A 20188-nucleotide genomic window follows, 5' to 3' on the forward strand; every position below is an offset into this window, starting at 1 on the left:
CTTTGTTGTATTGTCATAGAATACCGCAAAATTGGTTAGTTTGTCCCCTCCCCTTCTAGTGTAAGAAGTTCAACATGACATATGGTGAAGTTAAGTAGAGAAAAATGTTTTGCTAATTTCAAAGTGTCCTATTCCATTATTCTGTATAATAATTATAAATCTAAGAAAATATAATGGGTGTTATAATTTATGGGGCAATTTTTGGACAAGCCCGCTTCATTACTTCATTAAGTAATAGACTGTGGTTTTGGCAAAGTTTTGTGAACCTGTTTCTAGCATTGTAGATAAGAAAGCTGATGTCTGAACCTCTGGATTTCTGTTCCTTGGTGGAATCTTCCACTTCTGTATATCTGGAACGTCATGGTCTGTGCACTTGGGGGTGATTGGGCTCTAGATAAAGTAGCTCTTGGTGTTCAGACTTACATTTATACTTGAAAATAAATGTATTAATTTGTAATGAGAATTGTCACTGTTAAATCTGACAGCTGGTTACAGTGAAATCATCCCAACTGAAAAAATCTACTTAGGAACAACAAGATCTGACGTTGTTTAGTAAATCTAGAACGAGGACAAAAGAAAGTACATGTCTCCTCTTACTTGGTAACATCCTGGCTTCTACTCTTGGTATCTAACTTCCAAGCAGTTAAGACTGACTTGTTAATGGACTCTTGCTTCTGTATAGGGCTAGAGAAATTGTAATAATTGGCAAGTTTCCTTTTTCTAGGATTTATGTTGCCCAGCAGAGCAGACCACAGTCACTTTGTCCCATTTCAGTATGCCTTGCAACTTATTTTTCATTTTCAGTTTGAAGTTGAATGCTTTCTGATGGCATTTGGGTTGACACAGTTCCAAGTTACACTGTAGAATGATTTCTTTTTGTGGCCCACAAATAATTCCACCTGCTGCAGATAGGCTAATAGAGGCTTCAAAAGGCCTCTTTCTCTGGGGGCGTTTTCTACCTTTGCAGCAATGTAGCCAGTCCATATTGATTCACATACTGGATAAACAAAGATGAATAGGACATTGTTTCTGCATTTTTAGAAGCCTGCAGCCTACCTGGGGAGCCAAACACATACTAAGTAGAGTATAACATGAGACATTTTATTAGATCAGCAGTCTTTAGGATTTTTTCCCATTGTAAACCCCTTTTCATTACTTCTCTGCCAGGAACTATATATTTTGAAACTCCTCTAAATTGCGTTTGTTAAGTAATAATGAATTTATTTTTCGCTCTCTCTTTTAACTAATGAGACACTAAAGCTTCTGGTTAGCAAGAGAAAATGAGTGTTACCATGCTTGGTAACAGTTACAGTATAACTGTAACTGAAAGTAAGTAAATGTAATGTTTGGGTTTATCATGGGTAAATTGGGGTTTCTGTTAGGCTTAAAAAATTATGGGAACATTTATTTATTTTATTTTTGGCTGCGTTGGATCTGCATGCGGGCTTTAGTTGCAGAGAGCCGGGGCTACTCTTTGTTGCGGTTCGTAGACTTCTTATTGCGGTGGCTTATCTTGTTGCAGAGCAGGGCTCTAGGTGCACGGGCTTCAGTAGTTGTGGCTCAAGGGCTCTAGCACAGGCTCAGTAGTTGTGGTGCACAGGCTTAGTTGCTCCTTGGCATGTGGGATCTTCCTGGACCAGGGCTTGAACCCATGTTCCCTGCATTGGCAGGCGGATTCTTAACTGCTGCGCAACCAGGAAAGTCCAGAACATTTAAATAAAAGTAGAGACTATTACTTGCTGTGATGTACCCATCACTCAATAATTATCAACTCATTTCATTTATACTTCTCCTCTTCACCCCTTCTGGGTTATCATAAAGTGAATCTCAAGCATCATATAATTTCATGCATAAATATTTCAGTATTAATCTCTACAAGATAAGGACTTAAGAAGCATAGTACCATTATTCCACCTAAAAATTAACAATAATTCCTTACTACCGTATATCTAGTCCATGTTCACATTTCCCCAATTATAACTTAATTTTTAAAATAGTTTGTTCAAATCAAGGTGCACATAAGGTCTATACATTTCAACAGGTTGTTATATCTACATCTCTTTCTTCTATATGTTTCCTCTTCCTCTTGGCTCTTTTTTATTTTTGTCTTTTTCTTTTTTTGGCTCTTTTTTTCTTGCAGTTTATTTTTGAAGAAACAGTTTATTTGTCATGGAGAGTTTTTCACACTCTGGGTTTTGCTGATTGTATCTTTCTGGTGGGTTTACAGTATTTCCTTCTTAGAATAATGTTTTTAAATGCATAAAGTAAAATATATAGGATTATAGTGGAAACCAGTTACATCTATTTATGTATTAAACTATTAAAAACACATTATGATGTTAATATATGTGCCTCTTTTCTTTAAAAAAAAACACATTAAATAACAAGATCTCACAATGGGTCTTTAACTACCATGATTTTGGAGTAGTGATGATATTTTGAAATTTCAGCAACAGTTGTCATATGATATGAAAATACCTGTGAATTCTTTGGCAGAAAAGTCATAGGTACTGCTAATACTTCCATAGTTTGTTACCTATGTTCACAATCAAAGGGAATGATAAACTTCAGTTTAATGTTACTGAAGATCAGGATGTATTTTTTTTTCCCATCCAAGTTCACATATCCCCAGAATATTTTCCTGGACCTGATCCATGGACCCCTGTTAAAAATCCTGTGATCATGCATTTTTGGCAAGACTGTTTCATAGGCATTGTGTACTGTCTTCAGAAGATAGTTTGCTTTTTTTTTTTTTTTTTTGGTTATATGAGGAGCTATCAAGGTTAATTGCCTACATTAATTCTTTTATTAAGGGTTGTAAAATGATATTCTGTTTCTGTCATTGCATTTTTATTTATTATATACATATTTCTACAAATTCCCTGTCATCAACTCATTACCCTGAGGTATAATTCGTATAGGCAGGGCAGGACTGCCCTTTGAGTTAATTCTGACTTTTAATAAAGTTCAGAACCATAGGGTTTTTAATATAACCTCTTCAATCTTACATCTTCATCTCCTTTTTCCTGTACCAGAAATCAATGCATTAGTATAATTTCTTATCTGCTTTATTCCACAATATGCACACAGTCTCAAAATAATATCAACACTACATCTAAACAGTGTAAGATATTTTACAGTTCTTATTGTTCCTATGGTATATTCTATTAGGAATGTACTGTCAGATTAGTGCATTTTAAAGTCACTTGAGGGCTTCCTAGGTGGCGCAGTGGTTAAGAATCCGCCTGACAATGCAGAGGTCACGGGTTCGATTCCAGCTCCAGGAAGATCCCACATGCCATGGAGCAACTAAGCCCGTGTGCCAAAAAAATAAAAAAAAATAAAAATAAAAAAAAAATAAAGTCACTTGAAATAATTCTTTTCTATTTGGTTTTGCCACCAACTTAAGACATCCTTGAGTTCATTTAAAATTATGTTTTTAATTTTACATGTAGCTTTTTCAAATTTAATTTTTGTTTTATAATTATGTAAAATATTTGCATGGCTCCCAAGACAAATCTGTAAAACAAGGCCTATTCAGATGTATATAGCTCTTACTTTTTCTCTCTCCTGACCTACAGGTAACTGTAAAAACAGTTACCTATTATCATTTAAAGTTACTAACAACTGGAGGTAAATGTTTGCATTCCAACCCATTTTCATCCACATTTGCTTCTTTTTTTAGTATATCCTGGCAGGCATTTTATAGAATGTATAGAGACATTTGCTTTGCTTTTTGTAGCTGCTTGGTACTCCTTTGTGTTTATTAAGCTAGTCCCCTGAGATAGGAAGGGGTCAGGGCACAACCTTTAAAGAATGACAGGCAGATGACTGACTGCCACCATGAGCCTCAGTATATGCTCATTGTAGGGCATCAGCAAGCCAAATGGCACCCCCACAGGTGCCATGACAGTTCCAAGGCTGACCGTAGAAGGCTAAAAAAGTGGGCCACTGGAAATCCTCACCCTTTCCCCAAAATAGTTGAAATAATCCTCACACTCATTAGCCTATGAAATTACCCACCCCTATAAAAACTGACCGCCTTGTAGCCTGGTGCCTCTCACCTTCTGAGGTGGCTCACACTCTGCCTGTGGAGTGTGTATCTCCCTGAATAAACCTTCTTTCACTTCACTATGGCTCTCCTTGAATTCTTTCCTGCGCTAAGCTAAGAACCCACTCTTGGCCACCATCCCAGGGACTCGCCTGAGACCTGGGACGTGACCATCCTCTTGCGCCCCACTTTCTTTCCTGCGACACTATTTTAGACATATAGGTTTTTTTCTTTAGACTTTTACTGTTATGAATAGTGCTGTAGTGACTAGTCTGTATATATTTACTGAGCATCTACTATGAGTAAGACATAATCCAGCAGTGGGGAGAAGAAAATGACCTTTCCTTACTTGCCTTCCTTTTGAGGTAAGAGTATATACTACTACCCTTTCTATTCTTTGAAATTTGGCTTGCTAGGCCACTTTGAGTTTTGAATATGCCTTTGTGACATCAGAATGTGGATTCTTCAAAACTGCTAGCTACTTAGGCTTATTAGCATTAGATGATACACTAATGGTTAAATTTCTGAATCACAGAAATGTAGATACGAAAGAATATAACAGGTGATCTAGGCTGCTACTATGTAAATAAAAATTATAATTTTTTTAAGCTTTCTTCCAGTCTAATTTAAAATACTCTACTAGGCCAGATGGCTTCACAGGCAAATTCTATCAGACATTTAGAGAAGAGCTAACACCTATCCTTCTCAAACTCTTCCAAAATATAGCAGAAGGAGGAACACTCCCAAATTCATTCTACAAGGCCGCTATTACCCTGATACCAAAACCAGGCAAAGATGTCACAAAAAAAGAAAATTACAGACCAATATCACTGATGAACATAGATGCAAAAATACTCAACAAAATACTAGCACACAGAATCCAGCAGCACATTAAAAGGATCATACACCATGATCAAGTGGGGTTTATCCCAGGAATGCAAGGATTCTTTAAAATACACAAATCAATCAATGTGATATACTACATCCTTCATACACCACACGAACTGAAGGATAAAAGCCATGTGATAATCTCAATAGATGCAGAAAAAGCTTTTGAAAGAATTCAACACCCATTTATGATAAAAACTCTCCAGAAAGTGGGCATAGAAGGAAACTACTTCAACATAATAAAAGCCATGTATAACAAACCCACAGCCAACATCATCCTCAGTGGTGAAAAACTGAAAAGTATTTCCTCTAAGAACAGGAACAAGCAAGGGTGCCCACTCTCACCACTATTAATTCAACATAGTTTTGGAAGTTTTAGCCACAGCAATCAGAGAAGAAAAAGAAATAAAAGGAATCCAAATTGGAAAAGAAGTAAAACTGCAACTATTTGCAGACGACATGATACTATACATAGAAAATCCTAAAAACGCCACCAGAAAACTACTAGAACTAATCGATGAATTTAGTAAAGTAGCAGGATACAAAATTAACGCACAGAAATCTCTTGCATTCCTATACATTAACAATGAAATACCAGAAAGAGAAATTAAGGAAACACTCCCATTTACCATTGCAACCAAAAGAATAAAATACCTAGGAATAAACCTACCTAAGGAGGTATGTATGCAGAAAACTATAAGACGCTGATGAAAGAAATCAAAGATGATACAAACAGATAAAGAGATATACCAGTATACCATGTTCTTGGATTGGAAGAATTAACATTGTGAAAATGCCAATACTACCTAGAGCAGTCTACAGATTCAGTGCAATCCCTATCAAATTACCAATGGCATTTTTCATGGAACTAGAAGAAGAAGTTTTACGATTTGGATGGAAATGCAAAAGACCTTGAATAGCCAAAGCAATCTTGAGAAAGAAAAACGGAGCTGGAGGAATGAGGCTTCCTGATTTCAAACTATGCTACAAACCTACAGGAATCAAGACAGTAGGTACTGGCACAAAAACAGAAATATAGATCAATGGAACAGGATAGAAAGCCCAGAGATAAACTCATGCACATATGGTCACTTTATCTTTAACAAAGGAGGCAGGAATATACAATGGAGAAATGACAGCCTCTTCAATAAGTGGTGCTGGGAAATTTGGACAGGTACATGTAAAAGAATGAAATTAGAACACTCCCTAACACCATACACAAAAATAAACTTGAAATGGATTAAAGACCTAAATGTAAGGCCAGATACTATAAAACTCTTAGAGGAAAACATAGGCAGAACACTCTAAGACATAAATGACAGCAAGATCCTTTTTGACCCACCTCCTAGAATAATGGAAATAAAAACAAAAATACACAAATGGGACCCAATGAAACTTAAAAGCTTTTGCACAGCAAAGGAAACCATAAACAAGACAAAAAGACAACCCTCAGAACGGGAGAAAATATTTACAAATGAAGCAAATGACGAAGGATTAATCTCCAAAATAAACAAGCAGCTCATGCAGCTCAATATCAAAAAAACAAACAACCCTATCCAAAAATGGGCGGAAGACCTAAATAGACATTACTCCAAAGAAGACATGCAGATGGCCAACAAACACATGAAAAGATGCTCTATGTCACTAATCATTAGAGAAATGCAAGTCAAAGCCACAGTGAGGTATCACCTCACACTGGTCAGAATGGCCATCATCAAAAAATCTAGAAACAATAAATGCTGGAGAGGGTGTGGAGAAAAGGGAGCCCTCTTGCACTGATGGTGGGAATGTACATTGATTGATACAGCCACTATGGAACAGTATGGAGTTTCCTTAAAAAACTAAAAATAGAACTACCATATGACTCAGCAAGCCCACTCCTGGGCATATACCATAATCCAAAAAGAAACATGTACCACAATGTTCATTGCAGCACTATTTACAATAGCCAGGACATGGAAGCAACCTAGATACCCATCAACAGATAAATGGATAAAGAAGATGTGGGGCACATATATACAATGGAATATTACTTAACCATAAAATGTCAAGTTACTTCTAGTGAGATGGATGGACCTAGAGACTGTCATACAGAGTGAAGTAAGAAAGAAAAACAAGTACTGTATGCTAAGGGATATATATGGAATCTAAAAACATGGTACTGATGAACCCAGCGACAGGGCAAGAATAAAGATGCAGATGTAGAGAGCAGACTTGAGGACACGGGAGCGGGGCGGCGGGTGGAGGGAAGGAGAAGCTGGGACGAAGTGAGAGAGTAGCATTGACATATATACACTACCAAATGTATAATCATAGTTGGTGGGAAGCTGCTGCATAACCCATGGAGATGAACTCTGTGATGGGTGATGACTTAGAGGGGTGGGATAGAGAAGGTGGGAAGGAGTCGCGGGAGGGAGGGGATATGGGGATATATGTATAAATACAGCTGATTCACTTTGTTGTACAGCAGAAAGTAAAATGGCATCATGAAGCAATTATACTCCGATCTGAAGAAAAAAATACTAATGGACACTGGATAATCTATGTGCTACATGTGAGGATTTATTCTTTTCAGATTTGTAGTAGGATGTTTATAGAATTGCTCAAATTAGTATTCTAGCACAGGTATTTACAGATGGCAGAGATGATGGATTTAAGTCTCCCCAAGAAGATGGTTGCATAGAAGTCTTTAGTTTTAACACTAAATCTTGCCTTTAGCTGATAATGTGCAACCTAGCAGCATGGATTTGAGACATAAAGTGAACGATAAGTGTGTGATTTGCATTCAAACAATGCATTTTATCAGTCATTTGACACTCTTTTCTTCAAATAATTCATTGGTTTGTCATCTTCATTGTGTGTTTTTTTTTTTTTTAAGTAAATTTATTTATTTATTTATTTTATTGGCTGTGTTGGGTCTTCGGTGCTGCTCACGGGCTTTCTAGTTGCGGCGAGCCGGGGGCTACTCTTCGTTATGGTGCACAGCCTTCTCATTGCAGTGGCCTCTCCTGTTGCAGAGCACGGGCTCTAGGTGCATGGGCTTCAGTAGTTGCGGCCAACGGGCTCAATAGTTGTGGCTCACGGGCTTAGTTACTCCGCTGCATGTGGTATCTTCCTGGGGCAGGGATCGAACCCGTGTCCCCTGCATTGGCAGGCGGATTCTTACGCACTGCGCCATCTAGGAAGTCCCTTCATTGTGTTTTAGATGCAGCTTGGGGGCTTTTAAAATGGGCTTATAGTTGGATGTGACCTCTTAAGAATCACATGCAACTGGTTTGGGCTGTCTTTTTTTTTTTTTAAGATTTATTATATTATTTATTTATTTATTTTTGGCTGAGTTGGTCTTCTGTTGCTGCACATGGGCTTTCTCTAGTTGCGGTGAGCGGGGGCTACTCTTCGTTGCAGTGCCAGGACCTCTCAGTGCAGTGACTTCTCTTGTTGCAGAGCATGGGTTCTAGGCGCCTAGGCTTCAGTAGTTGTCGCATGTGGGCTCTGTAGTTGTGGCTCGCAGGCTCTAGAGCACAGGCTCAGTAGTTGTGGCACATGGGCTTAGGTGCTCTGCAGCATGTGGGATCTTCCTGGAGCAAGGATTGAACCCGTGTCCCCTGCATTGGCAGGCGAATTCTTAACCACTGTGCAACCAGTGAAGCCCTGGGCTGATGTCTTAGTGTAGGAGTTTTTTAAAGCTCCTAATGATTCTTAAATGTACCCCCAGATAGAGGACTATGAATCTCACCTGACCTTCCAAATGAGGAAGAGCTGAATAAATGAATCAATCCTGTCATTGTTTTTACTGTGTATTTTATGTAAAGCTAGTGTTTGAATTAGGCAAAAATCCATATTTAGCCTTTCCTTCATTCCTGAATCTTCTTGGAAATTGTTCACATTTCTGGTCTGTGTTCAAGTGTCTCATTCTTTGTGAACATTTTCCAGGCAGCCTTGACCCTTCCTTCCCCCTGGCCATGCATTCAACTGTTTTGACACTTTCCCCTTTTGTTGTGGTTCTGTGTTGTGAGGTCTGTTTCCTTGACCAGACAGAAAGCTCCTTAGCATGTTCGACAGCAGCAAATATCCTTGAAGCACTTATTCTGTGCCAGCCGCTGTGTTACCCCTGGAGAAGGAGTCCATGTCCTCCTGGAGCTTAGACTCCTGGGGAAGGAAGCACAAGCAGTGTGGGAGGTGCTAGCATAGAGGAATGAGGTATTTTTTCAGGGCACACAGCAAGAGCCTGCTGATCTGGTCTGGACAGAGGTGGGCCTGGGACCATGAAATACGTGGGCATTTCAACTTCTAAATTCCTTGTGCTTAGCTCATACTAGGCACCCAAGAAACATTAGTAAGCACATGACTGCAGAGTTTACTGACTGAATAAATGAATAAAAGAAGCTATAGTTGGACTTCCTAGGTGGCACAGTGGTTAAGAATCTGCCTGCCAATGCAGGGGATACAGGTTTGAGCCCTGCCCCAGGAAGATCCCACATGCCATGGAGCAACTAAGTCTGTGCGCCACAACTATTGAGCCTGTGCTCTAGAGCCCGTGAGCCACAACTATTGAGCCCATGTGCCGCAACTACTGAAGCCCACGCACCTAGAGCCCATGCTCCGCAACAAGAGAAGCCACCACAATAAGGAGCCCACGCACCACAATGAAGAGTAGCCCCCACTTGCAGCAACTAGAGAAAGCCCGTGTTTGGCAACAAAGACCCAACACAGCCAATAAAAAAATAAATCCAATAAATAAATAAATTTATTAAAAAAAAGAAGCTATAGTTTCTTTGGAAAGTGTGTGCATGAGTGTGTGTTTTGGAATTGAGGGGATGTTAAAATACGTACTTTAGATTTTCTGGAAGAAAGAAAGGGGAAAATATATCCAGATAGTAATGTGTCAGAGGTGATGCTATTTAGTTTACTTTTGCCTGTTTCCCCCTCAACGATCCATGGCTTATTTGCTCTGCTTTCTGGATGCCCGGCTCCCACAGCATGAAGCTGCCTTAGGAAGCCTGCCTTGGAGTTGGGTCATATCCTGCCATTGAAGTTCACTTCAGCGGAGGCTCCGTTTGAGAAACAGTGACAGGATGTGTCCTGTGGCTGGGTGCATGTTGCTTCTGGCAGCTTCCCTTAGAGAGGACCAGGTATTGTTATGGTGTAGAGAGAGTCCCTGTGTTTAATTCAGATTTCTTATGAGCGAAGACCTTGTGAAATCCAAATGCTTGAATGTGAAGCCGTAAGTAGCAAAAATTGTTTTGAGGCTTTGGTGTCTCCCTCCACAGGTCTGATTGGCTTTCTTTCTTCCTCCCTTGCTCAGCCTCCACCCCCTTCAGCTCCTCTCTCTCCCTCTTTCTCTCTCTCTCGCTTGCTCTCGTTCTGGCTCTCTTCCTCTTCCATTATAGATGAGGTCATTAGGATTAGGAGCCAAGAGAAGGGCATTCCTGTAACTTTAAATCTCCATACTCAATTTATGACTTTTGTTTTTTTTAGAAGATGGTTATACTTTATAGTTGGAGGACAGCTTGCTTAATTGTACTATTTCAGAATGTGAATGTGAGCTTACTGGAGGAATTTTGTCAATTTGTGAACAGGGCTTAGTGCTTCTGCATTTCTTATTCTCACATGTTTCACATTTATTGTTGCTTTCGGGCCCACTATTGTGTGCACAGAATGTTCTGAATTTGATAAAGTTATCAGCCTCTTGGTTAGCTTTTTGGTGCCCTGTGCTTTGTACATCCAGTGCCCTCCTGACATATGGGGAAACAGTGTTAATACTGGTAGCGGAGAAATTAGGCTAGACCCTTTCTTTCCTGACTGCAAGGTGGGGTGCAGGGATCCTTTGAAGAAGGTGTTTTCTAATTTAAGGTCCGTTATAAAATCATGGAGAAGTGAAAGAAGGCGAAGAGAGGGATGTGTGTGGGGAAAGGTGAGTGAGGACAAAGAGGTACAAAAGGTAAGAAAATATCAGCTGTGAGAGATGACCTCACTTACTATCCTAAGACCATGTTCTGTAGTGTGCACAGCAGATGTTTAATGGTCAGACAATTTGCGCATAGACTCTGCTCCCATATGATCTTAGGCAAGACACGCCCCCCTTCTGGGCCACAGTCTCAACTTAAAAAAGTGGACGTTAGTGACAAAGTCCGGCAATTCTGAGACTTTGTTCAATGGAAAAGAGGAGAAGTTTAAAGGAAGGAGAAGGTCATTAAGCAATGAAATACCAGAAAATTGGAACAGTTTCCTTGGCCAGGTACCCTTCCCCATGTGATTCCTGAAGGAAGTATGTGGCTGGGGACAGTGACACAAAATAAATGCACTTTTTCACTCTTTGGCTTTGGCCTATACTCCTGTAGGTTCCCAGTACACTCTACAGGACCAAGTGGTGAATTTCTTATGCCTAGGATAGGGCAGCATAACATCCAGAATCAATGCAAACTGTGCCTCCTTCAGGAAGAAATGAGCACAGAAGAAAGAGGTAGCATCCTGCGGATCCAGTTTGCCACATCAGCCTGTGACAGGTAGACCATCCCTAGAAAGAATACTGCTCTGTGGGAGCAAGTCCTTAACCTTTTGCTCACCTGGGTGAAACTTTCCTTCAAAAGCCTAATAAAATGTCTTTGGATCTGGCCAATTCCTGATATCATTTCTGCCTCTTGAAGAGTGGAAGTTGCTTCATTTCCTTCCCTTTGAAAGTAACAGAGTAAATAAACTACATGGAGTAATGTAGCCCTTTGAAGAAAATTTTAGCAAAACAAGTAAAGCTGAAGATATGCCCTAAAACCAATGATTCTACTCTTAAATATATCTCTAGAGCAAATGATTCCTTTAAACTTCATGACACAAAATAGAAACTCATTATATTTGTAGGGTACTCTGAGTTCACTGCTTCCAGCAGGTGTCTAGGTGGTACCCATCAGGCCATCCTGAGTGCTGAAGAGATTATATCTTAGCACATCAGTAACCCATTTTCACTAGTTGGCTAAAACCCAGAAAAACTCTTAGATATGTGTGTCAGGAGACATACATATGATGTTTGTAGAGGCATTGTTTATAAGAGCAAAAAAAAAATTGGAATAGTACCTAATAATCAATAAGGGAATGGATAAATTAAGTATACTATAATCATGTAGTGGAGTACTATATAGTAGTGGAAAGGAATGAGCTAGAACTAACGTATCAATATAGATGACTCTGTTGCACAATGTTGATCAAAACAGCCAGTTGCAAAAGTATACATATAGCATGATGCTGTTTATATAAAAATTAAAAACAGGCAAAACAATTATATATATTGTGTAAGGACTTACATAAATATGAAAATATATGGAAATGCATGGAATGTTAAATACCAAGTTCTGGAGAGTACTTATCTCAGGAGGGCTAAGAGATTGGGGAGAACAGGAGGAGGATTTGTTGATGTTGCCAGTATTTTATATCTTAAGCTGCCTGGTAGATAGATACACGAGTACCTGTTGATTATGCTTTATACTTTGTTATATTTTAATACCCTATAAGAAATTTCAAAACTTAAAAATTAAAGCTGTGAGAGTGTAGTCCAAGATGAGGCTGGAGAGCTAGTGAGGTCAGATGCTAGGCTTGCCTTTGTAATGCCATTTAAAAGTTTGGCTTTTGTTTAAGAGCAAAGGGGAGACCACCAAAAGATTTTAGACACAGGGGTTGATCCCATTAGATTAACATCCAGAACACTGACGCCTGCAATAGTGTAGAGATTGGATTTGTGGAGAGAGAGAGTAGAGCACGAAGAGCAGTTAGGAGGAATTTGCTGCAGTTCAAACCGTAGAGCACGTCCTCCTTGAAATGCCACTTACACTTGCTTCCGGAGTGTTTTTCCTTGCTTTCTCCCTGCCTCCCTCTGGCCATGCCCTTTCATCCTCCTCTACTCCTTAAATGTTGCTGTTTCCCAGAGTGTTTCTTTTTTACTCTTTTTTCAATTTTTAGGTATATGTTTTAGTGATCTCATTTATATCCCAACTTCAGTTACTTTTATGATCATGATTTCCAAATTTATTTCCCCAATCCAATCCTTTTTCCCAGCTCCAAACTGTCTACTGGACATTTCTTCTTTTTTTTTTAAATAAATTTATTTATTTGTTGGCTGTATCAGGTCTTCGTTGCTGCGCATGGGCATTCTCTAGTTGTGGTGAGCGAGGGCTACTCTTTGTTGTGGTGCACGGGCTTCTCATTGCAGTGGCATTTCTTGTTGTGGAGAACGGGCTTCAGTAGTTGTAGCACACAGGCTCAGTAGTTGTGGCTCGCGGGCTCTAGAGAGCAGGCTCAGTAGTTGTGGCTCAAGGGCTTAGTTGCTCCACGGCATGTGGGATCTTCCTGGACCAGGGATTGAACCCATGTCCCCTGCATTGGCAGATGGATTCTTAACCAATGCGCCACCAGGGAAGTCCCTGGACATTTCTTCTTTACTCTTTCATAATTAAAGAAAATTCAGCATGTCCAAAATGGAGTTATTCTCTTTTCCAAATGTGCCTTTTCCTTTTGTCTTTTGGATCTTGATTAATCACGTTGTTAATCTACTCAGGTGTCTGATCCAGAAAACTGGGTATTATGTTAGACAGATCAGTCTCTGTCAGCTTTCCCCTTTAATTGGCTTCCATGGCAGGAATTAAGGGTAAGATTTTTGTGCTCTGTGTTCTGACATGTGCTGTGTGCTGTGACATATTTAGGGACCCAGGAATGCTCAGTTGCTGCCTTGCTAATCACTTTACTCCCTTGTATTCAGAAGATTTCGGTGAGCTTATGACCAGCAAGATAAGATAGCAACTTTAGAACCTACCTTAGATCTCTTCTTGATCTCGCTTCTATTGACTTTCCATCATCTGCTAATGCTGTTTTTCTCTCTTACATTCTGTGCTGTAGCTCTACTAACCCACCTGAAATCCCTGAATGTGCCGTATTGTTGTAGAGCTCTGTGCTTGGTACCTGCTCGTCCTTCTGCTTGAGATTACCTTTCCTTGTTGTGCTTTTCTAGTGAACTCATGAAGGTTTTGTAACTAGCCCAATTTTGTACTTGTCTGTCTGTGCCCTAATTACTAGTTTATACACCTACTTATCCCCAGTGGTCTCTGAGCCTCTGGGGCACAGACAGTCCCTATCCAGTTTGTATCTTCATGGCCCGGCACATGGTAGATGCTCTGTAAGCCTATATTTAGGGTTGTCTTGCCCAGCAAACTTCCCTTTTTCCTTTTTGCCTGTGTTAGGATTGTTTGAGGTTAGTTGCAAATTACTGAAACAAATATTCCAAAGAAAAAAAATGCATTATAAACTCTTAGAACAGATATTCTGTGTTTTCTGCAGTTTGGGTATTTTCTGTTTTGCTTAGAGCAACTCTGGAAAGAAGTACAGTAAAACTTTGGTTTGCGAGCATAATTCGTTCCAGAAACATACTTTGTAATCTAAAGAACTTGTATATTAAAGCGAATTTCCCCTTAAGAAATAAGGGAAACAGGTGATTTGTTCCACAACCCAAAAATATTCATATAAAAATGATTACAGTACAGTAATATAATACAAAATAATAAAGAAAATAAATACAAAATATAAATAAAAATAAATTAACCTGCACTTACCTTTTAAAACCTCCATGGCTGGTGTGAAGGAGACAAGAGAGAGGAGGGTTATTGTGTAGGACGACTTTCACTATCACTAACGGAATCGCTGCTGTCTATTGGCTCAGTGGAATCTTTTTCTTTTCGTGCAACTTTAACAAGGAACCTATCCAATGACACTTGCTTTTGCCTCCCTTTGAGGATTTTGCAGAAATGTGACATTGCATTGTTGTTAAACAGATTCATTGCTTGCACTGCTACAGCCTTATTTGGGTGATGCTTTTCTACAAAATTTTGCACTGTTTCCACATTTTACACATCTCCCTAATCTCATTTGAAGTGAGGGATTCCTCTGCCTTTTTCTTCTCCTCCTCTGCAGACGAGATCTCCTCCATAACCTCTTGCTGTTGCTCGTAATGCAGATCCATCAGTTGGTTGGTGGTCAGCTCCATTGGCTCAGTTGTGATCAAGTGACATTCGGCATCATGTACTACTCGTATTGCAGGACACTGATCGTTTATCAAGTTAAAATTTATTAGAAATGTTTGCTTGTCTTGCAGAACACTTGCGGAACAAGTTACACGCAACCCAAGGTTTTACTGTTTATGTGGAGAACATTTAAATAAAAGTTATAGTATTCTCAATCCTGGTCCCTGAACCTGCCAAGAACTGTATGTCTTCATCATCTCTTTTAATTTCTTTTAAGTTTCTTTCAAGTTTTCACCTATGTTGCTTTATGCTCATCTCCCAAACTTGTTTTTTTCCTTGTTCCTTTAACAAGATAATAATTAAACAAACAAACAAGCAAAAAACTTGTCCTTGGCGCTGCTGCTTATTCTTCAAACTCTTTCCCCATTGCTTTCTCCTTTTCATCATTAAAAAGAAAAAAAGAGCTATTTATTTTTGGTGCATGAATTTGCTCCTATTCTAGTCACTCAGCCCACTGGAATTGGACTTTAGTCATTACTGCTAACGAAAAGCTTTCCTTCCAGCTATCTAGCAGCTTCCAGCTTGCTGGTCCAACTCTGTCCCTTAGCCGTGATGACACCTTTCCTTTCTGCAGTTTTTTACACTGTAGTATTGATGATCTCATCCTTCTTGAAATCTTTTTCTACCCTTAGTTTCTGTGTCATGGCACTCTCATAATTTCTTGTCTTTCTCTGACTATTGCACTTCACTCGGTAAGTGGCGAAGTGTCTTATATTTGAGGTAACCATATATTTGGGCATATCTGTTAATTTCTTTATCCATTTACATTCACTTGACAAATATTTATTGAGCGACAACAAAGTGACAGCACTGGATATGTAGTGGAGAGCAAAACAGATATGGTCTCTTTTTTTCCTTTTTTAAAAATATAAATTTATTTATTTATTTATTGGCTGCATTGGGTCTTTGTTGCTGCACACAGGGTTTCTCTAGTTGTGGCAAGCAGGGGCTACTCTTCGTTGGGTTGCACAGGCTTCTCATTGTGGAGCATGGGCTCTAGGTGTGCAGGCTTCAGTAATTGTGGCACAGGCTCAGTAGTTGTGGCTCACAGGCTTAGTTGCTCCATGGCATGTGGGATCTTCCCAGACCAGGGACTGAACCCGTGTTCCCTGCATAGGCAGGTGGATTCTCAACCACTGTGCCACCAGGGAAGTCCCCAGGTATGGTCTTTCTGAAGTCCAGAGTTTCAACCTTATATTCGTTATCTGTTGCTACTGTGTAACAAATTACCTCAAATTTAGTGGCTGGAAACAACACATACCTGCTATCTCATAGTTTCTGTGGGTTAGGCATCTGGGCACGACTTCGCTTTGCCCTCTGCTTCAGGGTCTCTCACAAGGCTGCAGGCATGGTGTGACCAGGCTTGAGTCTCATCTGAAGTCATAACTAGGGAGGGATCTGCTTCCAAGCTCATGTTGAGTTGGCAAGATTTATTTCCTTGGAGACTGTTGGACTCAGGGCCTCAGTTCCTTGCTAGTTGTTGACCAGAGGCCACCCTCAGTTCCCTCCCGTGTGGGCCTCTCTGTGTGTAGCAGCTTGTTTGATCAGAGCCAGCACGGAAGAGAACCACTAGAGCTGACTAGCATGATGGAAGTTATGGCCTCAGGTAGTGTATTCATGCAAGTGGTATCCTGGTTGTTTTTTGTTTGTTTTGTTTTGTTTTTAATTGAAATATAGTTGATGTACAATATTATATAATATTATATAATTACATACATATTTATATAATATTATATAAATTACAGATGTACAGTATAGTGATTCATAATTTTTATAGGTTATACTCCATTTATAGTTATTATAAAATATTGGCTCTATTCCCTGTGTTGTACAGTGTAGGGTCCTGTTATTTTTCTCGTGTTCTAATGGTTAGAATCAAGTCAAAGATCCAACCCACGTTCAAGTGGAAGAGATTGCACAGAGCAAAACTACCTGGAAGCAGATTTACTGGTGGCTATCTTAGAGCCCACCTGTCACAAACCTCTTAATGTTTTTCTATGACGTTTGAGCCATCTTGCTTTCTCGTGCTCTCAAGTTGCACCCAGTGCTCTCCCCTGGCCCAGGCCTGCGTCTCATCCTTCAGGCCCTGTCTTGGTCAGCAGCCTCATATCCACCCAGTCATCTAGTCCAGAAACCTGGAGATCATTTGCCTCCTCCCGAGATGTACTGGATCACTAGGCTCTGCGAGTTTTTCATGTCACTCTCTACTCAGCATTCACACTGACATGGCTGCAGTTCAGCCACGGATCATTATATCAACCTTCTAACCTTCAACCCTTCTCATAGTCACCAGTTTCCTTTGTACAGTCTGGCCTCTACTTACTTTCCCTAGCTTCTTGCCCACCCCTCTTTGCTGTTGCCCTCATGCCCTTGGCAGAGGTCACTTGGGGTCTCCTGAACCCACTGTTGCGTGTTTGTGCCTCTATATTTGGTCCTACAGTTACTTCTTCCTGGATTCCCTTCTCCTGACTTCTTCCTCTTATATACATACTTCCAAACCTAACTGAAAAATCACCTCTTCCGTAAAACTTTTCTCAATTTTCTCTGAGCCTGCTAACTTGCTCACTCAGAATTCACCAGTAGCACTGTATGCTCTCTCAGCCCTTTTCTCAAACCACTGTTAAAAGACTGCTATTTTGTAGTTCACTTTCTGCAGTTTTGTAGTTGGTTAAGGTACTTCTCTTTTAAAATGTCAAAGAGTAGTGTCTAGATCTTATTCTTCTCTGGATCCAAAGTGCCAGCCTTTGGAGCAGTGATTCACAGTCTTGGCTGTTATTGGAATTGCTTGGGTAGCTTTGAACATCACCGATGTCTGGACCCATCCCCCCGAAGTGAATATATAATTGGTCTCAGGTGCAGCCTGGGATATTAGCATTTTTAAAAGCTCTGTGATTCTAACATGTAAGTAACGTTGAAAGCCTCTGCTTCTAGTTGAAGAAACCAAGTCTCTGGGAGAATGAAAAGATGACAAAATGTTAAACATTTAATGAATAGGAAGACTTTAAAACTAGAGTTAAAGTTGAGTTTTAAAAAACCAAACACACACACACACAATTTAAATAAAATATGACATGGCTAAGTAATCAAAATGTCTCTAGATAGGTCATCAGTGAACTGGGGGAATATGTATTTTTGTGGTAATGAGAGAGAAATTAGAAATGTAAAAGAGAATAAAACAGTAGTCTCTCAAAATCCAACACTTTAATTTTTGTGCATATGAAGTGATAAAATGAAATGAACCATCTGGAATTATTAACATTTCTGTTTTGGTTTTAGCCCTAAAGTGTGTGTGTGTGTGTGTGTGTGTGTGTGTGTGTGTGTGTAGACATAACTTCCTTGCCAGTCACTCTGGTCTCCTGCTTCATTCTCTAGGGATATTCTGAAGACAGTTGCCCTGGGCCAGATGCTGTCCTTGTGTATATGTGGCACAGCTGTCACCAGCCAGTATCTGGCAGCAAGATACAAAGTGAATACCCCCATGCTTCAGAGCTTTATCAACTACTGCTTACTGTTTCTAATTTATACAGTGATGCTGGCATTTCAATCAGGTATGTCAGATGTTGGAATTACCTTTTCAGCAAATTGTCTTAAACATTTTTGGCTCTAGACATTCAAAAAATAACATGTGAGCAAAACCAAGTACAGGAAACTACTGCTGTTTTTATAAAAGTTATTAGAAAAGTATGGCACCTCTGAATTCTATGAAACTAGTGACTAGAGATTTATGTATAACTCTCTGAGATTGTTGATTAAAATAAGTAGCACCAAATTGTTATGTAGGAGTTGTCCAAAAAAAAAAGTGTAAATGCCATTACAAGTTAGGTCTTCTTTCCTCCCCATGGTTGATAAATTTAAGAGACAGTATTAAAAACACTTAAAAAGTCAAGAACCTCACTCTCTAAAATATATATTTTCAGGTAAGTGGAGAATGCTAGATGGAGCACCAATGCATGTATTGATAGATCAAGTCTATGTTGTGAGAGAAACAAAACAAGGAATTGGCAAAGAATTCACCTTTTATTACTGGCTGGTTAAGTTGTTCTAGAATTCTTGTAGGATTATTATTTCTAGCTAGCTATATATAAATGGGAAAAACTAGGCTAACATTATTGTGCCAGGTATCATTTTAATTGCTTAACTCACTGAAGCCTCCTAACAAATCCAGTGAGTATTATCATTATTATCTCCACTTTCTATATCCATAATCTGAGGCATATAGCACTTAACTTGCTGTAAGTCATACAGGTGGAGCCAGACTTCAACCTAGGCAGCCTGCCCCAGAGCCCATGCGCTTACCACCTGCTGTGTTAGGGGATTCTAGTCATGATAAGAGCCATCCCTTCCACAAAAGAAGAGCATGTGTTATAAAATAAATTAAATAAGATTGCATTCAAGAGTGTAAAGACAATGGGTAACCCAGACTGATTCGGAGGGTGCAGTACTCCCATTTTTATCACATTTAAGGCATATAATAAAATCACCAGGGTGGTGTTTGCTAATCCTCTTTTAATATGAACCTTAATGTGTCAGTGGTATTCCTGTGTGTCAGGATGAATAACTTATTTTTGAAAGAAAATGGAAACCAGTTGTGGGAAGGGGTAAGTGTCTTAAGAGGAAAGCACCAAATCTGGCAAGAACTTTAGGAGTTGGAAATAGAACTGGTGCATGGTTAATAACCCCAGACTTTGCTCCTGTGTGTAAGCACTGGCCTTTAGGAAGTCAGTGTGATTTGTAAATATATCATTGCAGCCACCCTAAGGGATGGTTATTAGATGCCTTCCATGTCATCTCATGTTGAGGAAGACTGTGTTTTCAGGATGTTCCTGCCGATTGGGGTTTAATGATAATTATTTGGCTGTGATTCTCATTGCCTTTCTTTCCTTGCAGGTTATTTTACTCATAAAGCCTTCTTGTATACATGCCAACTCTATATCTCCTTGTGATGCTAGATTCTCCAAAAAAAATGAATCACAGTTAACTTGAATAAATGGAATTTAGGGGATAAAAGGTGTTTCTTCAATGGTGCCACTAAGTCCTTTTTTCCAAACTTACCACTGGCTTAATTTTCTCTTGAAAGCACATCCTTTCCAAAAAAATGACCACATGCAGAGTTTTCTTTGAAGAAGCCCATGAATGGAGGTTAAATAACCAATGAATTCATAAGAAAACATTTCATTTCCTAGGATGATCT

General features: G+C 39.5%; 1 protein-coding gene across 4 annotated transcripts in view; it reads left to right on the forward strand.

Moving 5' to 3' along the window:
- SLC35F2 (solute carrier family 35 member F2) overlaps window positions 1–20188 on the forward strand; it is a 50728-nt gene that overhangs the window by 18065 nt on the left and 12475 nt on the right. For 3 of the 4 annotated variants that reach the window (XM_057695786.1, XM_057695783.1, XM_057695784.1), the window contains exon 2: window positions 18370–18545. The exons of the other annotated variant lie outside the window; for it this stretch is intronic. In XM_057695786.1, the coding sequence (XP_057551769.1) occupies window positions 18370–18545 (176 nt within the window). The remainder of the gene's footprint in view (window positions 1–18369; window positions 18546–20188) is intronic. 4 annotated transcript variants of the gene reach the window in all.

This window comes from Hippopotamus amphibius, chromosome 9, assembly GCF_030028045.1.
Source record: "Hippopotamus amphibius kiboko isolate mHipAmp2 chromosome 9, mHipAmp2.hap2, whole genome shotgun sequence".
NCBI lineage: Eukaryota > Metazoa > Chordata > Mammalia > Artiodactyla > Hippopotamidae > Hippopotamus > Hippopotamus amphibius.